A 15,174-nucleotide genomic window follows, 5' to 3' on the forward strand; every position below is an offset into this window, starting at 1 on the left:
AAACCTAGCTTAAATCAACTAGAGTAAGAGAAGAGGGGGATTTTTGAGTCACAAAACTGAAAAGTCTAGAAAAAGACTTTTAAGCATGAATGGGGTTCCAGACATGACTAGATCTGAGAGTTCCCAAGGTAATGTTGGGAAGAACAACGTCTCTGACTCTCAGCTCTGTTTTCTTGATGGTGGTTTCTTGATTAGCTGGCAGTTTCCTGATCATCTTGTCACCTCAGCAACCGTGTGAGCAGAGTCTTATTTTCCCCTAATACTTCCGGCAGAGCTATGGGATTGAGTCTCATTGGTTGTGGTCGATCACACGCTTCTTCCTGAACCAGTCACTGAGGCCAGGGAGATGGGATGCTTGGGTCAGCCAGGCCTGGGTCATGTCTTTCAGGGCTTGGGGCCCAGGTAGAGGGTGAGGGAAGAGGTTCATCTGTGGCTGAAGCTCATAGGTTGAGATTGGGAGAAGTTCAGTTCCCCCAGAGAAAACTGCGTGTTGCCATAAACAGCGCAGTAGATGCCAGGCAGGCAGTGAGAGCAGATAATCTGCACACAGGGCGTCAGGGTTTTTAGAAGGTGGGCTGGAGTGTAGGGGTTCTGTTCGTTGGTTTTCCACGTTTCTCAGAAAAGGCACCTAGGGGACAGGTGCTCCTCATTGTGTATGAAGGACTTTTGCACCCTTGACCCTCGCCTATTTCAAGGCTGTTGCAAACTCCAGTCTCCTCCTGCCTGGAGCCCCAGTCATTGTGCCCATCCTACCAGCCTCTTCAGATTTCCAAACACTGTCTGTAAGGAACCTGTTAAAGCCTGTGCTTCCACTAGACTGTGTGTCTCAGGGTTGCCAAGCCCACCTCAGTCCCCAGTGCATAATAGGTGCTCAGTTAACAACTGAGGGGCGGATGGCTAGATGACCTCCTCCTTAGGGAGAAACCAGGACTGTGGACCTGAAAGGGGCTGCATGATGTTGTCCTGTCCCCTCGCTGTATGTGCCCTGTGCTGCCAGCAGCCAGCATCGATTCGTACTTGGCTCACCAAGGGGGCTGGTACGTTTTGGTGGTGAGATACTGCTGAGGAGACACTTCTGATGTGCTCTTCTGCCCTAAGGCAAATTCATCCACCCCTTCCCCACCCATTTATCCACTCTCATCCATCCATCATCTACCCAGCAGACATTCACTGAGCACCATAACCTGGGCTGTGTCCTAGGCTCTGACAATACAGCAGCAAATACTACAGGTAATAATCTCCAGTCAGGGAACATTTATTTTCACGGAGAGAGACCGACAAGAAGTAGTAGGCACAATAAATAAATCCTGGTGCTAGAGAAAGCCATCCTAAGTCCTATAGAAAGAAAAGAGTCAGGTCTTTGTAATAGGGGCGGCTTGCAGTTTTAAATAGGGTGGTCCAGGCTCACCGAGAAGGTGACACTTGAGGAAAGACTTGATGGAGGTGAAGAGGCCAACCAGGGGGTAGCAAGAGCACGTGCAAAGGCCCTGGGGCATTACTGTGCCCGTTCATAGGTGGGATAACCATGGAGGCTGAAACAGTGGGAGTGAGAAGAGAGTGACAGATGAGGCCAAATGAGGTACAGCTGGGCCCTGGGATCTGAGTCAGCACTTTGACTTCTACACTGAAAAATAGGTTGACTTTGGAGAGATACTTTAAAAAAAATTACTTGTTTAGAGATGGGGGCGTCATTCTGTTACCCAGGCTGGTGTGGCGGCACAATCATAGCTCACTGCAGCCTCGACCTCCTGGGCTCAAGTGATTCTCCTGCCTCAGCCTCCCTAGTAGCTAGGACTACAGGTGCATGCCACTATGCCCGACTTATTTTTTATTAATATTATTATTATTATTATTATTATTATTTTGAGATGGAGTCTTGCTCTGTCGCCCAGGCTGGAGTGCAATGGCACGATCTTGGCTCATTGCAACCTCTACCTCCCAGGTTAAAGCGATTCTCCTGCCTCAGCCTCCCTAGTAGCTGGGACTACAGGCACACACCACCACATCCAGCTAATTTTTGTGTTTTTAGTAGAGACAGGGTTTTGCCCTGTCGGGCAGGCTGGTCTTGAACTCCTGACCTCAGGTTATCCACGTGCATCGGCCTCCCAAAGTGCTGGAATTACAGGCGTGAGCCATTGAGCCAGCTGCCTGGCTTATTTTGTAAAAGATTTTGTAGAGACACAGCCTTGCTTTGTTGCCCAGGCTCAGCTCGGACTCCTGACCTCAAGTGATCCTCCCTCCTTGGTCTCCCAAAGCATTTGGATTACACGCATGGGCTACCATGCCCATCCAAATTTATTTTTTTATAATGAACATATAATTCACCATTTTAAAGTGTGCAATTCAGTGGTTTTTTTGTGTAGGTGGTGTGACACTCACCCAGTGGGTTTTCGTGTAGGTGGTGTGACGGTCGCCCAGTGGGTTTTCGTGTAGGTGGTGTGACGGTCGCCCAGTGGGTTTTCGTGTAGGTGGTGTGACGGTCGCCCAGTGGGTTTTCGTGTAGGTGGTGTGACGGTCGCCCAGTGGGTTTTCGTGTAGGTGGTGTGACGGTCGCCCAGTGGGTTTTCGTGTAGGTGGTGTGACGGTCGCCCAGTGGGTTTTTGTGTAGGTGGTGTGACGGTCGCCCAGTGGGTTTTTTGTATAAATGATACAATAGTCACCACTAATTCCAGGACATTTTCATTACCCCAAAAGGAAGCCCTATAGGTGTTGTAACTTGCTCCCCAAACCTTCCATTCCATCCCAGGCAACCGCTAATCTGCTTTCTGTCTCTCTCTATTTATCTACTCTGGACATTACGTGTAAATGGAATCTAACAACAGGTGGCCCTTTCTGACGTTTCTTTTCTTTTTTTTGAGATGGAGTTTCGCTGTTGTTGCCCACCTGGAGTGCAATGGCACGACCTTGGCTCCCTACAACCTTTACCTCCCGGGTTCAAGCGATTCTCCTGCCTCAGCCTCCTGAGTAGCTGGGATTATAGGCATGCACCACCACTCCTGGCTAATTTTGTATTTTTAGTCGAGATGGAGTTTCTCTATGTTGATCAGGCTGGTCTGGAACTCCCGACCTCAGGTGACCCACCCCCCCTCAGCCTCCCAAAGTGCTGGGATTTCAGGTGTGAGCCACCCCGCCCGGCCATCTGACTGGTTTCTTAGCATGATGTTTTCAAGGTTTATCCATGTTTTAGCATGTGTAAGAATTTCACTCCTCTGTATGGCTGAATAGTCTATCATGTAGATACACGTAGACCCTTTTGAGTAAAGAGCATATCTCTGGGCTGGGCATGGTGGCTCACACCTGTAATCCCAGCATTTTGGGAGGCCGAGGCAGACAGATCACTTGAGGCCAGGAGCTCAAGACCAGCCTGACCAAAATGGTGAAACTCCATCTCTACTAAGAACAATACAAAAACATTAGCTGGGCATGGTGGCGGGCGCCTGTAGTCCCAGCTACTTGGAGGCTGAGGCATGAGAATCGTTTGACCCTGGGAGGCAGAGGTTGCAGTGAGCTGTGATCGCACCACTGCACTCCATCCTGTGCAAAGGAATGAGACTGTGTCTCAAAAAAAAAAAAAAATATTGTGAGGTAGGATGCCAGTGTGTTGTTACCGCTTAGAAGATGGGAGCCAGGATGGGTGCAGTGGCTCACGCCTGTAATCCCAGCACTTTAGGTGGCCGAGGCAGGCAGATGGCCTGAGCCCAGGCATTCAAGAACAGCCTAGGAAGCATAGGGAGACCCTGTCTCTACAAAAATAAAAAAATTAGCTGGGCATGGCGGTATGCACCTGTAGTCCTTGTTACTCGGGAGGCTGAGGTGGGAGGAATGCTTGGGCCCGGGAGGTCGAGGCTGTGGTGAGCCATGATTGCACCCCTGCACCTAGGGATAATGTGTCCCTGTCATTTTGAGCACCTTGCCTCCCTCTTGGCATTGGCACCTGGAAAATTTCTGTGCCATGGCTCAGCGTCATCTGTCTTTTTAATGTCAGAGCCAGAACACGAACCAGCTCTGCCTGCCCATAGGACCAGGCTCTCGTTCATGGAACCAGGTTAATAGATTCCTTGGAAGAATGATCGAATTAATTTGGACCAAATCCTGTAACAAGAAATAAAAACAGCTGCCATCTGTTGAGTTTTACCGTGCTTGGGCCCTGTGCATATAAGCACCCTTCGTAAGTGCCAAAAGCCCTTAGAAGCATGTCATGACTCCCATTTTGTAGATGAGAAAAGAGGGGCTCACCTGGAGAGGTGAAATAACTCAACCAGGGCCCCACAGCGGATAGACGGCAAAGCGTATGGTTTTTACTTTTAAGCCGTATGGGCTTCCAGGAAGTAACAATGAAATGGCAGTGCTGAGACCCTGAAAATACATGGGATGATGGCCAGATGGCAGGGCTATTTGGGTAGAGTGGGAGAGGCATCTCCCTTGAATGGTGAGAGGGAGGAGCCAGGCGGCCACCTGGCTGGAAGATGGTTTCAGGCAGAGGAAACTGCAGGGGCAAAGGCCTGGCTTGGGGATTGTGCTTGGTGCTTTTGAGGAATACTAAGAATGCCCCTCTAGAACATCACTGAGAAAATTGATGGGAGAGGCCAGTTCTTGGGGCTCCTGGTCATTGATTTATCCAGTTCATTCCTGGAGTGTTTAGTGGGCATCTGCTATGTGCCAGATCCTGCACCAGGCTTTTCCATGAGCTCCAGCAGCTAGCCAGTTGTGGCCACCTGGGGAGGGCCCAAGCATGTCACCAGGGCCTGTCACTGCTCCTAGAATGATGTCTCTCATTCAGGGCACAGCAGTCAGCACTGGACGTTCTGCTTGCAGGTGGCCCTGTGCACATTTGCCGTCTACGTGACCATTGACAAGAACAACATCCTGGATGCGCAGAAAGCCTTCGTGTCTTTGGCCTTATTCAACATCCTCCGGTTTCCCCTGAACATTCTCCCCATGGTCATCAGCAGCATCGTGCAGGTACGGGGGGAAGCTGGGGCAACTTCAGAGAGGGGGCCTTGGGGTTCTAGGCCGCAAAAGCATGGAAGTGCCCCTGAGCACAGCCTCTAGATCACGCTCCCAATCGGGCTCCATGAGGCCTGGACCAAGGCTGCCATGCTTTTGTCTGGTCATGCCCAAAAGAAAGAAAATGCGTTTGACTTCTTGACAGAGAACTCACACTTGAGTATATGAATCCAGTTTAATGCAGCAAGGCTTTCCCATGCTCTGGAAGAATCTTTCTGAAATACTCTGTTCTCTTCTTCTATTCATCCGCCATTCCTATCCTTTTTTTCGAAAACGTAGTTCTTGTCTGACGTGATTCATTTTACAACCCACTGATAGGTCTTGACCACCCACGCTTTGAGAAACCCCAACCTTACAGCCGGGCGCAGTGGTTCACGCCTTTAATCCCAGCACTTTGGGAGGCTGAGACAGGTAGATCACCTGAGGTCAAGAGTTCGAGACCAACCTGGCCAACATGGTGCAACCTCTACTAAAAATACAAAAATTAGCCAGGTGTGGTGGCGGATCCCTGTAATCCCAGCTACTCCAAAGGCTGAGGCAGGAGAATTGCTTGAGCCCAGGAGGAAGAGTTTGCAGTGAGCCAAGCTCGTGCCATTACACTCCGGTCTGGGTGACACAGCAAAAACTCCGTCTCAAAATTAAAAAAAAAAAAAAAAAAAAAACCCCAGCCTAAGGCTGGCATGGTGGCATATGCCTATAATCCCAGCACTTTGGGAGGCCAAGGCAGGTGGATCTCTTGAGCCCAGGAGTTTGAGACTAGCTTGGGCAATATGGTGAAACCCTGTCTGTACCAAAAAATATATATATATATATATAATATATATATATGTTTTATGTATGTAATATATATATTTATATATTATATATATATTATGTGTCATATATTATCCTATATATGTCTCATATATATATATACACACACGCACACATATATGAAAATTAGCCAGGCATGGTGATGTGCCCCTGTACTCCCAGCTACTCAGGAGGCTGAGGTGGGAGGAGCAGCTGAGCTCAGGAAGTTGAGGCTGTAGTGAGTCATAGTCACACCACTACACTCTAGCCTGGGTGAAGGGAGTAAGACCCTGTTTTTTTTGTTGTTGTTGCTTAAAAAAAAAAATGTAGACCCTGTAGAATCTGTAAAATTTGTGCCATTGACTGTGTAAGGAGGGGTGGCTTTCTCCTCTGTCACACTTGGGCAGTGTTGGAAGCTCGTGTCACTTTGCTGCACTGTTTTCACATTCTTTTTCCAAGTATTGCGAACATTCATTTTGAAAACTCCATTTCAACTACATAGACAAATCAACCTTAAAATTTGATAGTACAACTCTGATTGCAGGCTTTGTCAAAAACAAAAAATCCTTTTTATTATGAAAAATGTCAAGTGTACACAGAAGTAGAATAGCTTTAAGCTTGTGAGCTGGTATTAAAAAAAAAAAAGAAAAAGCCAGGCATGATGGCTTACACCTGCCATCCCAGCACTTTGGGAGGCCAAGGCGGGCGGATCACCTGAGGTCAGGAGTTCAAGACACGCCTGGCCAACATGGGGAAACCCTGTCTCTACTAAAAATACAAAAATTAGCCAGGTGTGGTGGCGGGTGCCTATAATCCCAGCTAATCTGGAGGCTGAGGCACGAGAATCGCTTGAACCCGGGAGGCGGAGGTTGCAGTGAGCCGAGATCACGCCACTGCACTCCAGCCTGCATGTGACTGAGTGAGACTCCATCTCCAAAAAAGGGAACAATACAACATGAACCCTGTGTACACATCACTCAGATTCAACATCAGCATTTTTTGGCTGGGCACAGTGGCCTGTAATCCCAGCAGTTTGGGAGGCTGAGGTGGTAGGATTGCTTCAGTCCAATTCAAAATCAACCTGGGCAAAATAATGAGACCCCTATCTCTACAAAAAATAACAAAATGGGTGTGGGGTGCATGCCTGCAGTGGCTACATGGGAGGCTGAGGCAGGAGGATCACTTGAGCCTAGGAGTTTGAGGCTACAGTGAGCTATATTTGCACCACCACACTCCAGCCTGGGCAACAGAGCAAGACTTTGTCTCAAAAAAAGAAACCAAGGCCTGGTGCGGTGACTCACACCTGTAATCCCAGCACTTTGGGAGGCCGAGGCAGGCGGATCACGAGGTCAGGAGATCGAGACCATCCTGGCTAACATGATGAAACCCTGTCTCTACTAAAAAATACAAAATAACTAGCCGGGTGAGGCGGCGGGTGCCTATAGTCCCAGCTACTCCGGAGGCTGAGGCAGGAGAATGGCGTGAACCCTGCAGGCGGAGCTTGCAGTGAGCCGAGATGGCGCCACTGCACTCCAGCCTGGGCAACAGAGCGAGACTCCGTCTCAAAAAGAAAAAAAAGAAACCAAAAAATTTTGCCACAGTTGTTTTATGTCATCCTTTTTAAGTATCCCTCCCTTGTCCTTCTTTCCCTTCATTTTTTTTAATGCTAAACTCTGCCATCTATCCCTTCATTCTTTCCTTTCTTTGCCAAATAATTTTAAAGCAAATCTCAGACCCCTCACATTCCACCCACAAATACTTCAGCATGCATTTCTTCCGACATAATATAACACCATCATCATGTCTAAGCAAATTAACAATAAGTTTTTACAATAATCCTCAGCCCATATCCAAGTTTTCTGGAGTATCTCAGAAATGCCTGTCCCATCGGGCTGTTTGAATTGGCTCTGTTGCGTTTGCTGTTATGTTTCCAGAGTCCCTTTTCCACCAGTCCTCTGCCCTTTTCTTCTTTTATTTTTATTTATTTTTTTGAGATGGAGTCTCAATCTGTTGCTCAGGCTGGAGTGCAGTGGCACGATCTTGGCTCATTGCAACCTCTGCCTTCCCAGGTTCAGGTGATTCTCCTGCTTCTGCCTCCGGAGTAGCTGGGATTGCAGGTGCACGCCACCATACCAGGTTAATTTAATATATTTTTTTTAGCGGAGGCGGGGTTTCACCATGTTGGCCAGGCTGGTCTCAAACTTCTGACCTCAAATGATATGCCCGCCTCGGCCTGCCAAAGTGCTGGGATTACAGGCTTGTGCTGCCGTGCCCAGTCATTTGCCCATTTTTTTCTGAAATACCTTTTGTGGGCTTTTAAAACAAAGCAGAACCAAAACCTGCTTCTTTCTTTTTTTGTTTTGTTTTGTTTAATACTGAAGTATACACTGGTTCTAAGAAATGTGGGACCTTCGGAAATAAGGGTGGGTGTGTGCCCCTCCACACCCAGGGAAACCCCTGGAGGTTAACCTTGGTTTGTTTTGCAAAAAAGCTGTTTAAAAATAACTCTCCCCTACCATTGCTCTCTGTATAGGCGAGTGTCTCCCTCAAACGCTTGAGGATCTTTCTCTCCCATGAGGAACTGGAACCTGACAGCATCGAGCGACGGCCTGTCAAAGACGGTGTGTGTGTGTGTTCGGTCCTGGTTTCTGGAAGTGGCTGCCTTCCCATCTCCCACTGGGTCCTCCCTACTTGCTGTTCTTTCCCTTGGCTGCCCTCAGGTCTGACTCTGTCCAGCTGCTTGTCTGCGAGAGCCTGGGAGACAAGGGTTCTGCAGAGCCGGCAGAAGGGAAGGGAAGCCTGGCCTCCTAGGCCTCTGTCCTGTCTTACACTTCCCAGGACGGCGAACTTGCACTCGCATTCTTGGTTTCTTGCTGAGGGGCAGCGGCTGCTTGAGGCTTCCTCCTGGGAGTCACTTTCCAAGGCTTTGACCTTGATTCTATTCTGGGCTAAATGAGGACTCTGGAGGCTGGCCAGCCTCCACCACCCACAAGCTGTGCAGACTTAGGTCTGAGGCTCAGTTTTATCTAGATAAGGAAAACAAAAGTACCTTTCTTTGGCCGAGCGTTACTTGGATTTTTTTTTTTTTTTTTTTTTTTTTTGAGACAGGGTCTCATTCCATCGCCCAGGCTGGAGTGCAGTGGCACAGTCACGACTGTCACTGCAGCCTTGATTTCGCGGGCTCAGGTGATCCTCTGACCTCAGCCTCCCAAGTAGCTGAAACTACTGGCACGCAGCACCACACTTGGATAATTTTTTGGTATGTTTTGTGGAGACAGGGTTTTGCCATGTTGTCCAGGCCGGTCTCAAACTCTTTAGCTCAAGCAATCCACCTGCCTTAGCTTCCCAAAGTGCTGGGCTCATAGGCATGAGCCACTTCTCCTGGCCTTTTCTTTTGAATATTAAATTTTTTTATTTGGAGAGACAAGGTCTTGCTTTGTTCCTCAAGTTGGTCTTGAACTCCTGGGCTCAAGGATCCCTCTGCCTTAGCCTCCCAAAGTGCTGGGATTACAGATGTGAGCCACTGCACTGGCCATGCATTTTTATTGACAGGTTTGTTTATTTTGTAGCTTGTTTATTTATCCTTTCCCAGCCCATCCCCCTGAGCCAGGGATATTGTTTGCAACCATCTCTCGAAGCACTTAATAATAAATATTAGGTCGGGCACAGTGGCTCACACCTGTAATCCCAGCACCTTGGGAGGCTGAGGTGAGTGGATCACTTGAGGTCAGGAGTTTGAGACCAGCCTGTTCAACTTGGTGAAACCCTGTCTCTACTGAAAATATAAAAATTAGCTGGACTTGGTGTTGGGCACCTGTAATCCCAACTACTGGGGAGGCTGAGGCAGGAGAATCATTTGAACCCAGGAGGCAGAGATTGCAGTGAGCCAAGATCATGCCACTGTAGTCCAGCCAGGGCAACACAGAGAGACTCCATCTCAAAAAAAAGAAAGCAGTTAATATTAATGTCTCGAAGTGCAGTGACACATTCACTTATAAAGCCTCTGTCATGCATGTTCTGTTCGAAGGATATCAGTGTCCCAACTTGTCCATTACTCACCGTGGCACCCCTGGAGGAGGGTGATGGAAACCCCCATTTTCTAGGTGAAGAAACTGGCCCCTGAAACTTGCCTGAGATTGCACAGCTGATCAAAAAAAGAGCCACCATTCACACCCACAGCCCGTCGGTCGAGTCCATGCTCTTCCTGGCCATAGCATGTTGTCTCACTGAGATTTACTGAGCACCTACTATGTGCCAAGCATTGTCGGAAGTGCTCTGTGTGCACTGCCTCATAGACACCCCATCACAGCCCTCTGAAGTTGATTGCATGATTGTCAACCGTATTTTATAGATGAAAAAGTGAGGCACAGGCTGGGTGCAGTGGCTCGTACCTATAATCCTAGCATTTTGGGAGGCCAAGGCTGGAGGACTGCTTAAGGCCAGGAGTTTGAGACCACCTTGGGTAATGTAGTGAGACTTCATCTCTACAAAAATTAAAAAATTAACTAGGCATGGTGGTGTACCTGTAGTCCTAGTTACTTGAGACACTGAGGCAGGAGGATTGGCTGAGCCCAGGAGTTCAAGGCTGTAGTGAGCTATGATCGTGCCACTGTACTCCAGACTGGGCATCAGAGTGAGACCCTGTCTCAAAAAAAAAAAAAAAGAAAAGAAAAGAAAAGAAAAAAGGCACAGAGAAGTTAAGTAACTTGCCTGTGGCTACCCAGCTGCGAAGTGGTAGTCTCAGGATTCAAACCCATACAGTCTGGCTCCAGAGTCCAGTGAATGTGGTCAGAAGATTGAATGTGTATAAATGTTGGTTATACCGCGTGAGCTGTATCTGGCACCTCGCAAGCGCTCAGGTATCTTTAGTGGCACCTAAAACATTTGACGCGTTTGACACAGCACCTGGTACATAGAAGATGCTAAACAGATCGCGGGAGTGGTCCCTTCTCTGGTCTGAGTGAGACGATCTCAGCATCTTCAGCTGAGCCAGCCCCTGGTGTGGGGTTTCTTATCCTGGGCGCTACTGACATCTGGAGTCACGTTATTGTTTGTGGTTGGGGACTGTCCTGTGCATTGTGGGATGCTGAGCAGCAACCCTGGACTCTACCCATTAGATACAGTAGTACCCACCCCAATTTTGACAACCAAAAATGGCTCCAGACATTGCCAGATGTGCCTTGAGGGGCACAGTTGCCTCCAGTTGAGAACCGTGGCCCAAGTGGATGCTGGATTCCCCCTCCCAACACCCCTAGGCTGTGGTCATCTGGTTTCTGCTGTCCAGTGTGCCACATCCCCTCACATGATAAGGGAATGATTCCATCTACTCTGGGGTCAAATTTCTCTGCTGAACACAGGCTGAAATTTGAGGCGGCCGGCGGTGGGGGCTGGTTTCTTGCTTCTGAAGTTGTTCACAGCTCAGTGCAAGCGTCAGGAAACGCCTAGGCCCCTGGGTGCCCGCACCCCAGCCCCTCCTTCCTGCCCTAATAGTGGCCTCCTAGGTGGTTGGACTTTCTGGAATGTTTAGCATGCTCTATCCAGTGGGGGCCCCCTTTGGCTGCTGCCTGCTCCCAAGCTAACCGTTCTCTGCAACCTTCTCTGCAACCTCTCGCTCCAGTGGCTTTTCTTAAATTCCTGAAATAGCAACTCCCAGTTTCCTCATTCTACATCCTCTCTTTTAGAAGAGCTGAGGGAGAATGTTAATCTAGGTTAACCAGCGACTTCCTCTCTCTGTAGGTTTTTTGTTTCTTTGATGCATGGAGGAAGTTACTTCTTCATTTGACAACTTAAAGAAAAACTCCTATATTATCTCTAGATGGTCTTAAGGTGGCTCATAATTCAGAGAGTTGCTTTTCTGTTTTTTTTTTTTTTTTTTTTTTGAGATAGAGTCTCACTCTATTGCCCAGGCTGGAGTGCAATGGCACGATCTTGGCTCTCTGCAACCTCTGCCTCTCGGTTTCAAGCGATTCTCCTGCCTCAGCCTCCCAAGTAGCTGGGACTACAGGCATGCGCCACCATACCTGGCTAATTTTTGTATTTTTAGTAGAGATGGGGCTTCACCATGTTGGCCAGGCTGGTCTCGAACTCCTGACATAGGTGATCTGCCCGCCTCGGTCTCCCAAAGTGTTGGGATTATAAGCATGAGCCACTGTGCCAAGCCTGTTTTTCTTTTAAGTGAGAGACAGGAAGTAAAAGGAAAATTATGGGAAGAAGAGTAAAAGAAGACAGGTGCTAGGAGCCTTAGAAATGTGGAGCTGGCTGGGCACTGTGTCTCATGCCTATAATTCCAGCGCTTTGGGAGGCCGAGGCCAGCAGATCACTTGAGGCCAAGAGTTCGAGACCAGCCTGAGCAACATGTCAAGACCCCATCTCTACAAAAGATACAAAAAAATTAGCTGGGCATGATGGTGCACATCATGTAGTCCCAGTTGCTCAGGAGGCTGAAGTGGGAGAATTGCTTGAGCCTGGGAGATGGAGGTTGCAGTGAGCCAAGGTCGCACCACTGCACTCCAGCCTGGGTGCAGAAGCCAGATCCTGTCTCAGAAGAAGGTAGAAACACAGAGCCGTATAACGTGGGCTTTGTCTCCAACGCTCTCCCCTCCCCCGTACCCTCATACCACACTTCTTGTTCCGTATCCTCTTTTTTTTTTTTTGAGTTTATCATGATGGGTGTTTTAGAAAGACCCACCTGCTGTGGTGTGATGTGTGTAGGGTGGTGTGGCTGGGGGAGGAAGAGAGATAGAGGACATGGGGAGAAGGGTGAATGACCTCCCTTTGAACCTCAAGGAGGGCCCAGCGGTCTGATGCAGGCCACCCCGATGGAGAGACGTTTGCATGTGGACGCCAGCTGTTTCCCATTGGCCTTGGCCACTGCTGGGCCCTCCCAGGTGGAGCTGCCCCGAACCTGCCTGAGAAGGGCCAGGGCGTGCAGAGCATTGAGTAACCCTCATGGGGCCCCCACCTCTGCAGTCATCTCCTGAGATGAGCGTCCGGATGGCGCAACCCCGTCTTTCAAGGACAAAGCTTCTTGCAGTTTCCTTCTGCTTTCTGGGTCTGGGGCTGCCTCCAAAACTGCAGGTTGGGGTTCTTTCAGAACCTGTGACTGATGTCACCAGATAATAATGCCTAGCGCCATTCGCGTCGAGCGTCTGGGGTTGAACCACTCAAGCAGAGAAAGAGAGCGCTCTGCTCACGCGGAGTCCCACAGTTCAGCCTGTGCCTGACGTGTCGTCTCTGTGCTTTGTAGGCGGGGACAAGAACAGCATCACCGTGAGGAACGCCACATTCACCTGGGCCAGGAGCGACCTTCCCACGCTGAATGGGTAAGCCGGGATGTGGACACATGTGATGGCATGGAGAGAGCCACAGGGTTTTTGTCAAACATGGGTTTAAATTCCCACCGTGCTCCATCTCTGTGACCTTGAACAACTCACTTTGCCCTTCTAAGACTTAGCTTACCCATCTAGAAAATGGGTGCAGATACACCTGCTTAGGCTGGCGTGAGAAGCAGACACAGAGATGCGTAGCACAGAGGGTTCCCTCTGATTGTGAGTCATAGCAGCCTTGGACAGATAGACTTAGACAATACAGGAGATTCCTGGCTTGCTTAACTGGGAAGTTCTACTTTCAGGTATGGTGTGACCCAGGGATTCTGCCATCGGAACTTTCTTCATATTTTCTGTGTTTCACTTTCTCCTGGTCTGCTTTATCCTCACGCATCCTCTCCCCTTGTGATGGCAGATGGTCTCAACAGCTCCCACTGTGTATCCTACTGTTAGGAGAACGGCCTGCTTCTTGCTGACCCAGACTTGGTCCTCTGCCCTCTGTGAGCCAATCACTATGCCTGCAGACACTGAGCGTGCTGATTGGCTAGTCTTAGTCAGAGGCTGTGATGCTGCTGAACTCCAGTGCCCCTCAGCTGCCCAGCTCACCCTTTCTTGCCAGCTTTCTGCCTGGCACCCCACACCCTATAGTCCTTACCTTTCCAAAGCACGTGGTGTCTAGGAAATCGACCTTACCCCCAGGCAACTTGTCAAGCATCTCTCATTTTTTTCTGACCAGAGGCCTTGATCAACAGCTTTTTACGGCCCCTTAAGGAATCTGCAAAACACAGGGGCGATGGGACCCTTTTAGAGCTTTAGCTCATGCCTGGGTAGCCAAATCACTGCTGTGTTCTATCATGTAGGAGACAAACTCTCCAGAGAAAAGAATCTGTATAAAGCCTGCATTGAAAAATCATGGTGGTATTGCATGCTTAGGAAGTTCTTCCTTATGTCTAACTTAAATCCTGCCTGCTTCAATTGTAGCTATTCTCTCTTGTTGAGCTTGACAACTAATCTGTATGTGTCCCTTTCCTGACCCAGTGGTTTTCCTGTTGCAGTTACCTTCCCCCCATGAGCCCCCAGAACCTTTCTCTAACCCTTTCTCTCATCAGCCTATAAGAATATTTCAGTCTCGGCCGAGCGCAGTGGCTCATGCCTGTAATCCCAGCACTTTGGGAGGCTGAGTCGGGCATCTTGAGGTCAGGAGATCGAGACCATCCTGGCTAACGTGGTGAAACCCTGTCTGTACTAAAAATACAAAAAAATTAGCCGGGCGTGGTGGTGGGCCCCTGTAGTCCCAGCTGCTTGGGAGGCTGAGGCAGGAGAATGGCATGAACCTGGGAGGGAGAGCTTGTAGTGAGCTGAGATTGCACCACTGCACTCCAGCCTGGGCAACAGAGCGAGACTCCGTCTCAAAAAAAAAAAAAAAAAAAAAAAATTCGGTCTCACATGGACAGTGGCAGGTACTGTCTCACTGAGATTCCTGCCTACTCAGGCCCCATAATCCATTCCCCTCCCAGCACAGGAACAAAACGCCTGGTAAGTATCACCATGCAACAGTGTCGTAAGAATGAAACAGTCAGTGACAGCAATGACTATCAGCATTTCCACTAATACTCTGAACTCAGAAAGGTGGCAGTTAAAAAGCACATAATCCTAGCACTTTGGGAGGCCAAGGTGGGTAGATTACCTGAAGTCCAAAGTTTGAGACCAGCCTGGTCAACATGGTGAAACCGTGTCACTACTAAAAATAAAAAAATTAGCCAGGCATGGTGGCTCACACCTGTAATCCCAGCAATTTGGGAGGCCAAGGCGGGTGGATCACCTGAGGTCAGAAGTTCAAGACCAGCCTGACCAACATAGAGAAACCCCGTCTCTACTAAAATACAAAAAAATTAGCCAGGTGTGGTAGTGCATCCCTACAATCCCAGCTATTTGGGAGGCTGAAGCAGGAGAAATGCTTGAACCTGGGAGGCAGAGGTTGCGGTGAGCTGAGATCATGCCATTGCACTCCAGCCTGGGCAACAAGAGTGAAACTCCGTCTCAAAAAAAT

At 49.0% G+C, this 15,174-nt stretch overlaps 1 protein-coding gene across 2 annotated transcripts in view; it reads left to right on the forward strand.

Annotated features, from left to right (window-relative positions):
* ABCC1 (ATP binding cassette subfamily C member 1) overlaps nt 1-15,174 on the forward strand; it is a 192,732-nt gene that overhangs the window by 113,136 nt on the left and 64,422 nt on the right. For both annotated transcript variants that reach the window (XM_010370871.2, XM_030924928.1), the window contains 3 exons: nt 4,816-4,962; nt 8,333-8,420; nt 13,046-13,121. In XM_010370871.2, the coding sequence (XP_010369173.2) occupies nt 4,816-4,962; nt 8,333-8,420; nt 13,046-13,121 (311 nt within the window). The remainder of the gene's footprint in view (nt 1-4,815; nt 4,963-8,332; nt 8,421-13,045; nt 13,122-15,174) is intronic.

The sequence above is a fragment of the Rhinopithecus roxellana genome, chromosome 20 (genome assembly GCF_007565055.1).
Source record: "Rhinopithecus roxellana isolate Shanxi Qingling chromosome 20, ASM756505v1, whole genome shotgun sequence".
NCBI lineage: Eukaryota > Metazoa > Chordata > Mammalia > Primates > Cercopithecidae > Rhinopithecus > Rhinopithecus roxellana.